Genomic DNA, 16,667 nt, shown 5'->3' with positions numbered 1-16,667 from the left:
CTCTCTCTCTCTCTCTCTCTCTCTCTCTCTCTCTCTCTCTCTCTCTCAAAAAATGAATAAACATTAACAAAATTGTTTTAAGTGGTAGCATCTGTGCACCAGAGGGGAGAACAAGACAGAGGGCCAAAGGTGAAGTCAGTGTGATCCGCGCTCCCTCAGGGCGATGCCCAGATCTGAGTGTGCTCCAGCAGCACTGCTCCAAACGGGTGCGACACCTGCCTGTAAAACAGGCCCTAGATTCTGGGTTGTCCCATCAGCCCCTCATGAACTTGGCACTCAACAAGTATTTTTTGAATGAACAATTACATGAATTTAAAAGGTAATGGAATGCAGTGGACAGAACATAGGCTATGGAGTCAGACAGTCCCAGGTTCAAATTCTGGATTTGCCGCTTGCTAAGTTGTTTGCCTTTGGGCAAGTTATTAACCTCACTGGCTCTCAACGGTAAAATGGGAATAATAATACTTTCTTCAAAGGGTTGTGGGAAGGATTTAAATGTTTATGTAGATAGAATAGCCAGCTCAGGAAATGTCCCATAGTAGGTACTCAAAATCAGTGGCTGCTTATTATAGGAACCAAAAAGACTAAGAACTCTAAATTAATATAAGACTCCCATTTACTATATTGGCTTCTAGGAACTATTTCCATTTGGGAGAAGTGCAAGCACTTCCCAGGAATAACTACTGCTTGAATAGCCAGAAGACATCAGTAAGTGTAATACAGTATGTCATTAAATAGTTATAGCCAAGGTCTGATTTGCAAAGAGGCAACATAAACATGTGTAATAAATATAATAATTAGATGACACTTCAAGGGCTTTGCTTAATGGATCTTGAAACTCAGAGAGGGGCTAGTTTTTTCAAAATTGTTTTTAACCTTTATTTATTATTAAGAAACAGAGAGAGACAGAGCATGAGCAGAGGAGGGGCAGAGAGAAAGGGAGATAGAAACTGAAGCAGGCTCTAGGCTCTGAGCTGTCGGCACAGAGCCCAATGTGGGGCTCGAACTCACAAACCACAAAGTCATGACCTGAGTGGAAGTTGGATGCTTAACCGACTAAGCCACCCAGGCGCCCCCCAGCAAGGGGCTAGTTTAAAAAAAGGGAGCTTAAATTTTCTGAGTCAAATGCTGCTATGCCTTACCTAAATATGAACTGTGATTTTTATCTTGCAGAATTTGGTCAAAGGCTTGTTTAGGAAAGATCATATGTCCATGAGATGTCTGCTGGACCACGGTACCACTCCAGCCATAAGCTCCTACTGCACCCAGCATCAGAATATCCTAAAATAAATGAAAAATGAAGACCATGAAAATAAACCATGTTTAAGGCACGAGAATGCAGGGGAGGCAAAACATTGAAATAAAGGGTCTAGATTTAAGAAGAAGATGATAAAGTAAAACATATATGAATGTATGTCCAAATTGATAGATGCTCAAATTGTTTTAATATATTTTGTGCTGGAGAAAAGTCTTCCCTGGGGCTATGTTACCTTGATACATTCTGTAGATAAATCTCTACTACGCTACAGGAGAAGCACATAGCCACCTTCCAATTTGCATTCAGAGCCCCCCATCTGCAAATGTCAAACAGTGTGAGCTGTTAGAAAGAAGTCAGAAATGAGCCTCCTGTCTCACATAGTCATAAGAAAAGTTCACGGTCGGATGTGGGGCATGCTTGAGAAAAAAGGAAGTGCAGCTGGCAGAGGAAGAGAGGTGGGGCGTTTCTGCTGTCCAGGCACATCATCCTGGCAGGCCCCCTTCTGACCTATTCTATTTTCAACATTCTTTCTCTTTCCTCTTGGTCACTTCTCAGATGTTCCTCCATCATCTATATCCTATCCCATCTGTTTGAAAATAGCTCAGCGATGAAAGGTAACTAGGGCAGAACATTCAGTCTACTTGGTGGAGAACAGCCACGGTCAGCACAGCGGGGTTGGGAGGCGGCACACAAGAAATACAGGCTGCTCTGAGGGACTCAACATCCACCCAAACAGTCAAAAGCGATACATCACCACAGAAGGCAGGGTTGTCAGGATGGGATTTATTATTTTTTTCAGTTTTTGATCTTAGATCGTAGAAAACACCAAAGTTACGGATTTTGGATTGAAAAATATAAGCCATTAAAAATACAGCAGGTTGGAAGATGATGTGCCCATTTTGAGGACAAGAGACCATGAAATGAAGAGAATGACTGTCATAAATGTGGGACTCTGAATCGGGGGTGCAGGAAAGGACTGCAGGAAGTGTACAAAAATCTCAGGAAGGTGTGTGCAAAATTCTCTGTGTGAGGGGTTCATTTACATTTTTTTTTTCCGGAGGGAAAAACCCATAACTTTTATGAGTGAGTATCTCTAACGACTGGTGATCCAGAAAAAGTTAGCACCTTTTATTCTCGAGAAAAAAACCCCAAGCCGTTCCTGATCCTTGCTTCTGGCAATCAAATTCTCTGAGTTCATACTGTTCCCTAGGCTTTTCCAGTGTCACTGTGTCTGGGCCCTTTACTATCCCACCAGGACCCTGAGCAGAGTTGGAACCAGAGCCCTAGGAAGTGGATGTTTATGACAAGGAAGAATGGATTTTCTGAGCTAAGAAGACGTTGCATCTCACATGTGTCCTAACTCCTCACTTTTTCACCTATCTTCTGTCTCTGCTCTTAGAAAAGAGATACTCTGGCAACTCAGAATTCACCAATGGCAGTGCTAACAAGAGTGTGTGTGTGTGTGTGTTTTTTTAAATAAACTTTTCTGGTAGTTAATTGATTTAAAGGAGATTCCTGCAATGACAATCCCTTGAATTAATACAGTGCTTGTCCTTTGGAGCATTTTCTTTTTTTTTCCATAAAAACCTCTGTGAAACGTGGAAGAGAAGGCATTGTTATCCTTCACTTTTTAGTTGACAAAGCAGCAGCGCAAAGAAACTAAACAACTATGACTGAGAAGCTGAACGTTTGCTCACTACATGGCTCCTTTTTCCACTCTCTCTATAAAGCCGCTGTGCCCAGAAGTGTTGAGCCAAATGACAGCATGGCTGGAAGTTATCTGATTACACACCTTTTGAGGAGAGTAATCTGCGCTGAATCCCACTTGTGACATTTCCATCTGGAAGTTGTCCCCTCCTTGAATAGTACCTGCAAAAAGGTAATTTTGAGAATTATATTGCTGTCAAATTTTAAATCAGATTTTCAAACACACGTGCACACACAGATGCACGTGAACATATGCACACGTATGCACACACACACAATGTTCTCATGGTCACTCAAAAATATTCTGGGATGGAGAAATCACTAAGAAGTATTCTAACATATATGGGAACTCGCAATACTTCCAAGATAGTGTTTGAAGTTGGTCTTAATCTTGATTATGCATTAATGCGTTTACTTGTATGCTTAGGATGTTCTTGATATCAAAAACACTCAATATAGGGGATGAGGTAAGATAAAAACTGAAGTCATGGCCTTTGTTTTTTTTTTTAATTTTTTTTTCAACGTTTATTTATTTTTGGGACAGAGAGAGACAGAGCATGAACGGGAGAGGGGCAGAGAGAGAGGGAGACACAGAATCGGAAACAGGCTCCAGGCTCTGAGCCATCAGCCCAGAGCCTGACGTGGGGCTCGAACTCATCACGGACCACGAGATCGTGACCTGGCTGAAGTCGGACGCTTAACCGACTGCGCCACCCAGGCGCCCCAGTCATGGCCTTTTTTTAAAAAAAGTTATTATTCCTAGCTAAGAAATTAACTGAATTTTTAGCTTTTAAATATCGGTACTAGAGGCGCCTGGGTGGCTATGTCGGTTAAGCGTCCGACTTCGGGTCAGGTCATGGTCTCACAGTCCGTGAGTTCGAGCTCCGCGTGGGGCTCTGTGCTGACAGCTCAGAGCCTGGAGCCTGTTTCAGATTCTGTGTCTCCCTCTCTCTGACCCTCCCCCGTTCATGCTCTGTCTCTCTCTGTCTCAAAAATAAATAAACGTTAAAAAAAATTAAAAAAATAAATAAATATCGGTACTAATAAGTGTACACATATCTCAGATGCAGTTGGAAGAGCCAGGTAGCTGACATGTCATGAAGACTAAACAGACAGATATTTGGGTGAGGTTTCAGGATCCAGGATTCAAGACTGAGTAGGAATTTTACCAGTTGGGCAGTTTGTCCTACTTCTACATATGTGCCTGCCTTTGACACCAGAGCTGTAGGACTCGGTATGGTCAAAATGGTTACATTTCATTAGTCTTCACAAAAAGGAGTAAGTTCCTAGACCAACAATTTGACATAGAGAGTAATACATATAATATATAACATGACACAGTCACTTGTTTAGAAGATGTAATAATTTACAAAGGATGATAAGAGATTCATTTTCTTTAAGATTTTATTTTTAAGTAATTGCTACTCCCAATACGTGGCTCAAAATCACAACCCCGAGATCAGGAGTCACATGCTCCACTGACTGAGCCAGCCAAGTGCCCCAAGACAATTTTTAATAAAGTAGCGCAGTGCTTCCCCAAAATCCATAATAGCAGATAAGGCACAAAATAATTTCTAATTGGCATTTAGGTTGAATTGTGATTATTCATGTCAATGCCACCACAAACAAGTGTAAGTTGTACCATAGGAAGCCAAATAATTTTATATTACCTCAGAGCACATTGGATTTGGATTTTGATGCTGATTTTAAACAGCTTAGAAGTATCATCAGATGTTTAAAGAAGCAATAATATTTTTTGGATAGAAGACTCCAGTGGACAATCAGGAAATAAAGATAAGACTCAGGAATTAATGCTTAATTTATGCAATGCCCCTGGACCCAGCTTCTGAAAGATACCTGATATATAGCAGGTGCTCAATAAAATAGGCTCTTTACTGCTGAGAGTTATTTGAACTAATGACCAGGAACCAGAATTTGGATCATGTGGGATTTTTTACCAACTGGGAAATGTGTTCCAAACAGTGAGTTCTTAAACATGGAGTATTTCTACACCGACTAGACCTTCCAAGGCCATATAAGTAAATTATTGTAGATCTGGTAAATAACATATTTCCTTGAAATCTGAACTATTAAAAATCTTCACTATACTTTTCTAACTTAAAAAAATTTTTTTTTAACCTTTGTTTGTTTTTGTGAGACAGAGAGAGACACAGTACAAGTGAGGGAGGGGCAGAGAGAGAGAGGGAGGCACAGAATCCGAAGCAAGCTCCAGGCTCTGAGCTGACAGCCCAGAGCCTGATGCAAGGCTCGAACTCATGAACCGTGAGATCATGACCCGAGCCAAAGTCAGCACCCCTATACTTTTCTAACCTTAAATGTATACATGTTTGTTGTAAACAAATTCAAGAATTTCAGAAATTATATAATAGGATAGAAAGACAAAACTTTTTATGATTATAAAATATGTAGTGTAAAACATTGTAAAACTATTTACAATTATAATAGATATTACTAAATTGCCCTCCCCCCCAAAGCTATACAATTTATAATCTTATCAATAGTATATGAGCTTCTCTGCTTCCCCATAATATCTCCAAGATCATATATTACTAATCGTTGTTATCCTTTAGGCACAAAGTAACATTGACTTAATTTATATTTTAAAACAATTACTGAAATTGGGAATATTTTCTTATGTTTACTAGCCATTTGTATCTTCTATAAACTATTTATTCACGTTGTCTACTTTTCTTACTGATTCATCGGAGTCCTTTCATATAAGGTATACAAGTTAACATTATTAGAGTAAATATACAGTAATAAAATCAAGAATTCTCGAAAAAAGTTTTTGAAAGATGGAGTTCTTTTACCTTCAATGCTAAAAATTTGTTCTCCTAGTGTCCCAGCCTTTTCTAGTAGAGCTGCTTCATCAGACACGTTGAAAAAATATCTTTCTGTTGGAATACTGGCAATTGCTTTAATTTCTTTTATTAAATTTTTGGTGTCAAGGGCATTTCTGTTTAAGTACCCAAGAACCTTGAAAATAGAGACAGAGAGAAAAAAGGTCATTATAGCTGTACTCCACTATCCCATTATACTTTCTAGTATTATATTTCTGAACAGAATGGAGCCTCTGGAGAAGTAAATCCATAACCCTGTAGTCAATGGGACTGAAAATCAACAAGACGTGGAGACAGAGTAAAAATTTTCTTTTCCTATAAAGCTGTGAGCAGCCAATGAGAGCGTGCGGTCTTGGGAAGTGATGTTACAAAGGAGCACCCATTAACTGAAAGACAACTAAAAAGCAAATCTACTTACCGCTATGCCAAACCTCAGTATATTGTCATTGTTGCATTCATCAATCACGGCCTTCAGCATTGAACCGTCATGTGATTCACCATCAGTTACAACCACCATTACTTTGGTAGCACCTGGTCGTCCTCCAGCAGCTGCTGCATATGCAAAATCTCTGTGGCAGACAAAATTAAAAACTCACTATCAAAAGATGAAGCTAATATGTGGACCTCTGGTTAGAAATTTAACTTTGAGCATGACCTATTGTGACTTGGAATTTATCTCTAGGTCAGTTCTGGTGACATATTTACCTACATTCTATTTGCAGCCTAAAGGGAAATAGATATACATCTTGCATAGTTTTCATGGTATGTGCGTGTGTGTGTGTGTGTGTGTGCGCGTGTGTGTGTGTATTTGTGCGCACGTGCATGTATTTACATCAAGAATCCTTAGAATTATCTTCTGATAAGAAAAAATTCATTAATACTAATTAACAGAGCAAAGATATTCAATCCTGTCACCAATTTTACTCATTGGATCTGCATTTACTTTTCAATACAAAATTGTTCTTTAAAGAGTAGTAAGTACAGTTGACAAAACAATTTCAAAGCATTTGGAAAGATATATATATAGATAGATAGATAGATAGATAGATATACACACACACGTGTGTGTGTGTTGAGAGAGAGAGAGATTGAGAGACAGAGAGAGAGAGAGAGAGAGAGAGTGTGTGTGTGTGTGTGTGTGTGTGTGTGTGTGTGTGTGTGTGTGAGTGTGAGTGGGGTCTGGGGCAAAGACAGAGGGAGAGAGAGAATCCCAAGCAGGCTCCCCTAACAGCGTGGAGCCTGATGCAGGGCTCCATCTCATGAACCATGAGATCATGACCTGAGTAGAAATCAAGAGTCAGACGCTTCACTGACTGAGACACCCAGAAGCCCCTGGAAAGGTATAAAATAAAAATGTAGGGGCACCTGGGTCTCTCATCAGTCAGTTAAGCACCTGACTTCAGCTCAGGTCATGATCTCACAGTTTGTGAGTTCAAGCCCCACACAGGGCTCTCTGCTGTCACTGCAGAGCCCGCTTCAGATCCTCTGTCTCCTCCTTTCTGCCCCTTCCCTGCTCACATGCCCACACACACACTCTCTCACACAAATAAACATTTTTTAAAAATGTGACACCAAGCCACTGTTACAAAGGAAACCATTTTTATCAATTTATGTTCCCTTATAGAAAACATTTTCTTTAGATGTATGTGCATAGTCTATTCCTCAAACATTCACACAAATGGGGGCATAGTCTATACACTTGTTTTTTTTCATGGAGCTCTTTCTATACCAGCACATACAAAGCTCTCCTTTTTTAATGGCTGCATAATATCTCATTATTTGGGGGTAACCATAGTTTAACCAATTCCTCATTATTGTGCATTTAGGGCATTTTGAGTTTTACAAGTAATACTGTAATAAATGTCTTTGTGTATGTATCTCGGCATACTTTTCCAACTGTGTCATTAGGATAAAATCTTAGTAGTGAAACTACTGGGACAAAGGATTTACACATTTCAAATTTGGACAGATATTGCCAGATTGTCCTCTAAAAATTTCCACCAATTTATGTTACGATAATGTAAAAAAATGCAAGTTTCTCCATCTCCTTTCCTTAACAATGAGGATTATTAAACTTTTAAATTGAAGGCATTTTGATAAGTGAGAAATAATATATCATTGTTTTAATATGTACTTTTTCATTATGAAGAGATAATGAGCATTTTATATTAGCCATTTATATTTTTTCTCTATGAACTCTTGATTTTTCTTTATCTTTGTCCATTTTTCTTTGCATTGTTCATTATTTTTCTAATTAATAAGATCTTTGTTAGTCAAGAAAATTATCTTTTGTCATATATATATATAAATATTTTCTTCAGTTCATTAATCTTTTAAATAGAAATTTAATATTTTGATACAATCAATTTCATTAACTTTTTATGTGTTTATTTTATATTTGACATGGTATTTTAAAAGGATTTCTTATCTCTATGACTTGTTTCTTTTTTTTATTTAAAAAAATTTTTTAATGTTTATTTATTTTTGAGAGACAGAGAGAGACAGCATGAGTGGGGGAGGGGGAAGAGATAGAGAGGGAGACCCAGAATATGAAGCAGGCTCCAGGCTCTGAGCTGTATGACTTGTTTCTTTTAGTCACCCAGTTTCTCATAGTCTTTTAATAATTCCATTTTCCTAGATTTAAATTTTTGGTGCAGCTGAAATTTATTTTGATTTGACTGAGTCAGGGATTCAGCTTTATTTTGTTTTTAGATGGGTATCCAGTTGTCCAATAACATTTTCTCTGTCTACTGGATTCTCTTTTTGTATTTCTTTCTGAGGAATGCCACCCACTCCTTTGGACTACCTACCACCTATATGATGACACCTGAAAGTCTACATCTTTTTCCATTTATTTCTCTCATTTCAAATTTATGTATTCAATGCCTGCTAAATATTTTCACCTGAATGTGCAAAGGACACTTTAATTTCAGTATGTTTAACACTGAGAATATCATTTTAATCCCTAAAACTTTCCTGTATTCTATATAGAATGTAGAAGGATAGAAAAAGATTTTATATTTGTCACCCAAATTTGAATACAGTACTTACATGAAATATTTGTTGAGTGAATTATACTCTTTATGAACTCATGCATGATTATAAGATTTCTGAGGGTAGAAACTGGCCTCATTTGTTCCGATTACCTTCAGGTCTTAGAATAATAGGTGATAACCATAGGCACACAATGAAATAAGATAAATGGAAAATGGCAATATTTACTAAAACAGAGTCAGAATTCTATTTGATGTTGTAAAGAAACAGACAAAAAAAAAAAAGAAAGAAAGAAAGAAAGAAAGAAAGAAAGAAAGAAAGAAAGAAAAGAAAAGAAAAAGAGAAAGGAAGGTAATTAAATTCTGGAAGATGTGAGTAAGCAGTTAAGTGATTCTCACTCAGGGTAACTGTGTGGCTCAGTGAGTTAAGTGTCCGAGTTTGACTCAGGTCATGATCTCATGGTTCGTGAGTTTGAGCCCTGTGTCAGACTCCGTGCTGACAGCTCAGAGCCTGGAGCCTGATTCAGATTCTGAGTCTCCCTCTCTCTCTGCCCCTGCCCTGCTTGCGCTCTGTCTCTCTCTTTCTCAAAAACAAACATTAAAAAAATAATAAAAAAGTAAAAAAAAAAAAAAAAAAAGAAGTTAAGTAATTCTCTTAACAGCAGCAAGATTTCTATTAGCTTGGGAAACAGTGTAAGAGAGAGAGATGATAGGGAGAAAACCGAAGTTCTAAAAGGACAATAAAAGCTAAAAAAAAGTCACATCTTCAAACAGTGACCATTCTTCTTGAGAGGAAAGCTTACCAGGTCCCCAGGCTCCTCACAGGGAAAAATACCACATCCATACTTTCTGTTGAAAACAAAAGCCCTCTGCAGTCTGTAGCTTCTTCTAGGCCATTTTCTATGTCAACCTACTTTTCCTCTGAGTCTAGTTTACTGGCCTATAAAGGGCACTTCACCAAAAGGCAATGGACTGGCCAGCAGAGATAGCGTGGCCCAAAAGAACATCTCAATGGGGACAACAGAGATTAACCAAACCAATCATATCTTCTCATCTGCTTATGAGACATATAGGGAAAGTCAATGGTTGATAGAAACAGCAACTACAATATACATCCAGAAAAATGAGCGGATACAATGGGAAATGCAGAAATAGAAAGGACAGGATGTGGTGACTGACCAGATGTGTGCGATTAAGAAAGAACAGAAAGAATAAAGAAAACCAGCAAGTGTTTACTTTGAATGCCTGGGGGAAAGGTGGTAGCATGAGTCAAACGGCAAAGTCAGGAGCACGGGTAGGGAAAAGAATAAGGCTGGTTTAGGATGTATTGAATTTGAGAAGTGAGCCAACACTCCAAATTAAATATACCCACCATCAACTGAATGCCTGTGTGGATTTTTGGGAGGGAATTCAGAATGACTACATAGCAATGCGGTGACCCACACAGGGCTAATGTGGATGCCATGAGAGTGGAGACAATGCCCAAGAGAAAAGAGCTATAAAAAAAAAAAAAAAAAAAAAAGAGGGCTCTGTTTAGTAAAGAAAAGATAGGAAAAGGAGCCAGTGAAGAGGCAAAATTGTTGACAAAAAGCTGGCAGGGATTCTAGAAGTTTGTGATGTCATGGCAACTGGGGCTGGAATAACAGTTTGTGTTCGTCGTCAGCAAATGGCAAGGGAAGCTAAAGATGATGAGATTTGAGGCAGGACCACTGGGTTGTTGGCTGATAAAGAGAGCTACGTTCACCTGGAGGCAAGCCATATGTTTCGAGGAAGTGGAGGGGGGGTGGGAAATAGACAATTTTTCAAGGAGTTATGGTAGTTGAAGGAAGAAATGCACAAGATGACAAAGGCAGGAGGTAGGCTTAAAGGAAGGTGAAGTTATTGTTCTCATTTATTTTTTAACAATAGGAGAGTCTTTAGCATTTTTGTAAAGGTATATGATTAAAAGGAGTTCTGAGAAAACAGAGACCCTGAGCTAAAAATTAAGAGAGGGTTATACAGTTGTAACATTCACACCACCCGGACTGTAATAAGTATAGTGAGCCCATTCCATTCAATTCATACTCCAAGTTCATAAACATGTAAGATTCTATGGCCCTTCTTAATGTGCATGAAGGGCTCCATTAGCTCAAGTTGTCTGTGGCCTTGATAAATACAAACAAATAATTGGAGATTGCTCCATTTCCTACTTAACCTAAGGTCTTTTAATGTCGTTTCCTTTACTTTATATAAAATCTTCTTCAAAAGTCATGGAATATTTTATAAAAATCCTAGAAATCTAAGACTTTAGAGTTTCATTTCCTAGTGCCTTCTCAAAGTGTTCAAATGACAGAATGTTTGAACTTTTCTTAATTACTTCTGATTTAAGTGTGGGCACTAAGAATGTTATTTTTCTTTGTCTCTTTTTCTTCTTTCTTACTTAAAAGCACTTCTATTTTATCAAAATGTTTGGGCTATTTACATTATAACTTACTTTGCGTATTGAATTGCTTTGAATGTATTTGTGAGATCTCCACCAAATTGGTATGTCCGGGATGTTGCTTCAATCATTGCAGCTTTGGTTTTGAAAGTGTTCAGGTTAAATACAACTCTTGGTATGTTGGCATACTGAATTAACCCCACCTTCAAGAAAGCATAAGTTTATTAAAGGCTTGTCATTAAGTTATAAATAATTTCTAATTAACCAATAGAAATCAAAATCAAAAGTGCATTTGAAGTGGGACGATAGTATTTGATATGCACTTTCAATTTTGTTCTTAAGAATAGCTATTTTTTCTTCCAGTGGGATGACTTCTTTGTTAGAGGCTGTTAGTGACAGCAGTAGTATTTGTTGATAAGCAAGATCATGTCCTATCATATATGATTTGGTTCTCAAGAGTAATATTTATAGATTTTTGACTACAATAGTTATAGATTATCTAGTAATGGATTTTAAAGCAGTGCCTTATAATATTTTAATATGGATAATATTAGAATCCAGTTCATAACAGAAAGATTAAAATGATATAAACTTTCTGATCAACAATGTATATATACATGTAAACAATTATAAGCAGTCACGGATGGAAGATAACAGCTCATCAATTAAAAACAGGTGCCAAATAAACAAAGAATTATATTTGAAAATGAAAGAAAAAAAGAGTGAGCTAATAAAAACAGTCAATTTGAATGCATTTATTGTTCTGGATTTCCTCTAATCACAGACTTTAGCATCTTTGGAAGAAAGCTGCTATATGTGCAAGCAGGCAGGAGGTTTTTGGCCTTCAGAGAAAAGGCCATTAGAGAGTCTCATCTGAGAAATCTGACAGATGGAACAACTTCTGAACAAGGTTGGGGCACATACCCTAATTCTTTAGATCAAGAGGGCCAAATACTTCTATTAATGTCCTTATTCTCAGCACTGAAATCATCCTCTGTGCATAGGAGTTGGGGGCTTCTAGAATAGGAAGTAGCAACAAGAGGTCAGTATTGTAAAAGGGTCCTTAAGATAGAGGTCAGTACGTAAGGAAGGTGGAAGGGGCAAGGCCTGGATTTCTGAGTTCAATCAGCTACTTTTGCTAGGAAGCAACAAAGTAGGCACTGGGAAGATGTGAAAAATATATTTGTGGAGCCTTCTCTTTAGGACAGGATGTAAGACTTGAGAGAGAGGACAGGATCAAAAATCACTCTATGAATTTCAAAGTCTAATATGAGAGGAAGATGGTATGACAGTCCCAAAACTCCTGTGTGAGAAAGGGGAATAATGAATAGAAGACTTAAGGAAATGTAGTATATTAGGACTTACAGAAAGGTCAAATTTAGATGGTAAGAAAAAGAGACTGTGTAAATCACCTCTAGAGATGAAGAAAATGCATGGGGGTAGGAAGACAAGAAGAGGAAGGCCATGAATTCCATTCAAGAGACTATTAAATATAGTAAGTCATGTTATGGGGTAAGTCCATTTAGAGATGGATAAAACAAGCAGATACCTAGGAAAACTTCTCTTATAATGGGACTTTAACAGGATGCTATCCAGAAAGAAATGCTATACCTGGTCTTATTCATAGAATTTTCTGGTAAAAGCCCACAGTGAAACCTCCCAAGATTTGAACATTAATGTCCTCTTATTATTGAAAAGCAACATCAATGGAAAACGTATAATAATATTTTGTAATACTGTACAGGAAAGCAGAAAATCAAATTTCAATATAGCTAACTGTGAAGCATTTAGGGGAAGATGTTCCAACAAGTGTTACTAGATGTTGGACACAAGGCATCAGATGACAGGAACAACCCAAGAATATACACTGGGAACTCTGTCAACTGGCTCTGTTGATATTGGTTCAACCAGAATGACCGTGAAAGGGCAAGTCCAATAGGAGAGAAAGAAAGAAGACCCAGAACTTTAACAATAAATGTTATTCAGTTTTCTGGAAGCGTGAAGCTTCTGTTCCTGGGTTTTGGATGCCTATCTCAAGAAGATAGAAAAGCAAATTAAAGACTCCTTAAACCATGGAGAGCTATACAAAATTATTAAAAAGTCTTATTCTGTGTAAAAAAGCAAGGGCTGAGTAAAATATGATAAAAGACTAAAAAATAACAAGATAGGATTATGCTGTTTATAGACTTAAAAATGTTCATTTTTGAGAGGGAGGGAGAGAGAGAGAGAGAGCATGTGGGAGTATGTATGGGGGAGGGGAAGAGAAAGAGGGGACAGAGGAGCTGAAGCAGGTTCTGTGCTGAGAGCCTGATGCAGGGCTCGAACTCATGAACTGTGAGATCATCAGTCTGATGCTTAATGGACTGAGCCACCCAGGCGCCTATTGACTGTCTATTGACTTCTCTACAAAAATCCCAGAAGTTCAAGGACAACAAAAGAAATTAATTATTAGTCCAAGTGGCTGTCAAGAAAATACTACATATTGGATTTTAAAATGTATTGATAAATTCGTAAGTTATAGGAGGGAAAAATAAGCAGCTGAAAAAGATGAAAATGCTACATCCTATATCTGATGCCTGTCAGAAATAGAAATCTAAGCTCAAAGACCAACACTGGGCAACGTCATAGACAGAAAAACTCAATGTAGTGCAAATTTCAATTAACTGTCAAGGTTAACATTAAATGCATTTAATGTGGGGATTTGACAAATGCAAATATTAAGATCTCATATCTAAGAATATTTTCTTAGAAAGAAATCTGTGGGTTAGTGTATGTATTATTCATGTCCATACCTGTGTCTTTGTGGGGCCTATATCCAGGCCTTGTACAAATTTTTCCAAAAAATTCTTTACTGCATCCCAGGGATAAATACTGTTTGACTCATCACATACAACCACAACATCTATGAGGGAAGGGCAGGCTACACAGGAAAAGATGAAAGAAACAGATTTCCATTGTTAATTCACTCTTCACACTTATGTGCAAATAGGACAAAAGTAAAATGGACTTGAGAGGGGTTGGGTGGTACTTGATAAATCCCGCCTCTGCCCTTCAATGTAAGGTATTGCTCGGACCCTCTGCACATTCATCACTTACTCTGAACTGCAGGTGCAAAGCTGGCCAAGAGCTGAAAATTGGGACTGATATCAGAACAAACACCAGTTGCATAATACTGGCTTCCGCATTGCTGTGCCCACAGGGGACCACACGTCTTCAAAGAAATGAGAACAATGACAAAACACATGGAAAATGTTAGTCTTCTACTTCTCCATTTGTAAAACTTAGAGATCATTTCTTTTTTCTCTTTCTTTCTTTCTCTCTTTCTTTTTCTTTCTTTCTTTCTTTCTTTCTTTCTTTCTTTCTTTCTTTCTTTCTTTCCCCCCCCCCCCCCCCGAGATCATTTCTGTGATTTCACAAGATACTAGAAATTGTCAACTCTTGAAACTATCGGGTCAAAAAAGCCTCTGAGAGAAAGTGCCTCAGAAAGAAAGAACAAACAGAAGGGAGGGAGAACATAGCAGCTGGGCTGGGAGACAGGTGTCAGCGGTGTAGGGAGGAGACCCTCAGGTCACCGAACTAGAGAAAGGAGGTGCTTTCCTTCATCGTTTGTCTCTCAGTTATCTGGACTTCAGGGGTTTTATCTATAAACGAGGATAATCATATCTACTATCATGCAAGGTGTTGTGAAGATTAAATGGTTCTCTAGATGTAAAGCATTTAGAACAGTGTGGGGTAAATAACACATGGCACATAGTTGTTAGCCAGCATCACTACAGTTGTTATTCTTTTTTTCCCCCCAAAGTTTATTTATTTACTCACTCTGACGGAGAGGGAGCGCAGGGGGGTGGAGTGCAGATAGATAGATAGATAGAGAGAGAGAGAGAGAGAGAGAGAGAGGAAGAAGAGAATCCCAAGCAGTCTCCATGCTGTGCTGTTAGTGCAGAGCCCGATGGCGGGGTGGGGGTGGGGGTGGGGACTCAAACCCATGAACTGTGAGATCATGGCCTGTGCCGAAATCAAGAGTTGGATGCTTACCCGACTGAACCCCAGGTTTCCCTACTGTTATCTTGAACAAAGGTTATACTATTCACTTTTACTATTGTATTATATGTATACTACCACTTATTCTATTCAGCGGAAACCATGAACCCACAAGCCCCAGGATCAGGCAGGAACCTAAGAGTGCTCTGGGCTAGTATAGATGCCATGGTAAATGAAGAGTCCAGGTGTCATACACAAGGGCAGGCCACCACGGCTCCTGCCCATTGCCAGCCTTGCCAGATCTTCCAAATTTTCAAGGAGAGTCCAAGAAGACAAATTCTTTGGGAAAATCCACTAAATAAACGCAAATGAGGTACATGAACTGCCAGCTTTTAATGATGTTATAAAGTATTTGAGGACTTCTGATCCCCCTATTTCCACTGCCTAAAAGTCATCCAAGCTGGCACTTGTCTCCTTGCCCACATCATACATACTCCAATTCTTAATATCTCCATTAACCCAATCTCAGATCTTTCCTTTTCATCAGCCTTTCAATGCCAAGAACTCCTGATAAAATTGTGATTAAATCACACCAGAAAAACATTACATTAAATCCTGTTAGAACTGCTAGATGTAAAAGGAGAAAAATGGGAAAGGGAAGTCTAGTTAAGATCCTAAAGAGCATCTACAAAGTTTAACATTATGTAAAGCTCTGGTTCAATTATTAAAATTTAACAAAAAAGTATGAACCTGCAAAAAAAAAAAAATTGGAAGAATAAAAGGGAATTTGTTTGACCCAGTTTAATTGTTGGTTGCTCAAAGGAAAAGCAGCTGTGGTCATAGTTCATGCTCAGTGAATAATCCATAGTTCTTCCTCCTATAACACGACTTCATGATGCCAATTAGTTAAGGGAAAAATCACAATTGATGCCTTTGATTAGTTTGCCAAATAACGAATACCAATTATGTTGATTAGTATAATCAATCCCCATCCCCAAGCTGGTTTTTTAAAATCACCTTGAAAAATAATAACTCAGGAAGTGTTCAAGATTTTTTTTTTGTTTTAAAAGCAATGGAAAGCAGCATTAAGAAGTTGAAATTAGAATATGCCAATTGTTAATGCCAGAACTACATTCCTGCTTTAAGCCCAGAACTTAAGCAGCTTCAAAAAAATGTGATGATTGTCAGCCTTTTCCACATAATTCTTTTTTTTTTTTTTTTTCCAACGTTTACTTATTTTTGGGACAGAGAGAGACAGAGCATGAACGGGGGAGGGGCAGAGAGAGAGGGAGACACAGAATCGGAAACAGGCTCCAGGCTCCGAGCCATCAGCCCAGAGCCCGACGCGGGGCTCGAACTCACGGACCGCGAGATCATGACCTGGCTGAAGTCGAGTGCTTAACCGACTGCGCCACCCAGGCGCCCCTCCACATAATTCTTAAGAGTAT

At 38.4% G+C, this 16,667-nt stretch overlaps 1 protein-coding gene across 1 annotated transcript in view; it reads right to left on the bottom strand.

The window, feature by feature from the left end:
• The window catches only part of ITGA2 (integrin subunit alpha 2), a 102,410-nt gene that overhangs the window by 40,227 nt on the left and 45,516 nt on the right, over nt 1–16,667 (bottom strand). The window contains exons 5-11 of the mRNA XM_040496824.1: nt 14,335–14,449; nt 14,031–14,158; nt 11,293–11,441; nt 6,245–6,395; nt 5,797–5,962; nt 3,051–3,127; nt 1,143–1,281 (exon numbers count right to left, since the gene is read on the bottom strand). Of these exons, the coding sequence (XP_040352758.1) occupies nt 1,143–1,281; nt 3,051–3,127; nt 5,797–5,962; nt 6,245–6,395; nt 11,293–11,441; nt 14,031–14,158; nt 14,335–14,449 (925 nt within the window). The remainder of the gene's footprint in view (nt 1–1,142; nt 1,282–3,050; nt 3,128–5,796; nt 5,963–6,244; nt 6,396–11,292; nt 11,442–14,030; nt 14,159–14,334; nt 14,450–16,667) is intronic.

Source organism: Herpailurus yagouaroundi, unplaced genomic scaffold, assembly GCF_014898765.1.
Source record: "Herpailurus yagouaroundi ecotype Mexico unplaced genomic scaffold, PumYag 29, whole genome shotgun sequence".
Lineage (NCBI taxonomy): Eukaryota > Metazoa > Chordata > Mammalia > Carnivora > Felidae > Herpailurus > Herpailurus yagouaroundi.
The sequence above is the reverse complement of the archived record's forward strand: the minus strand, read 5'-3'. Positions and strand labels throughout refer to the sequence as shown.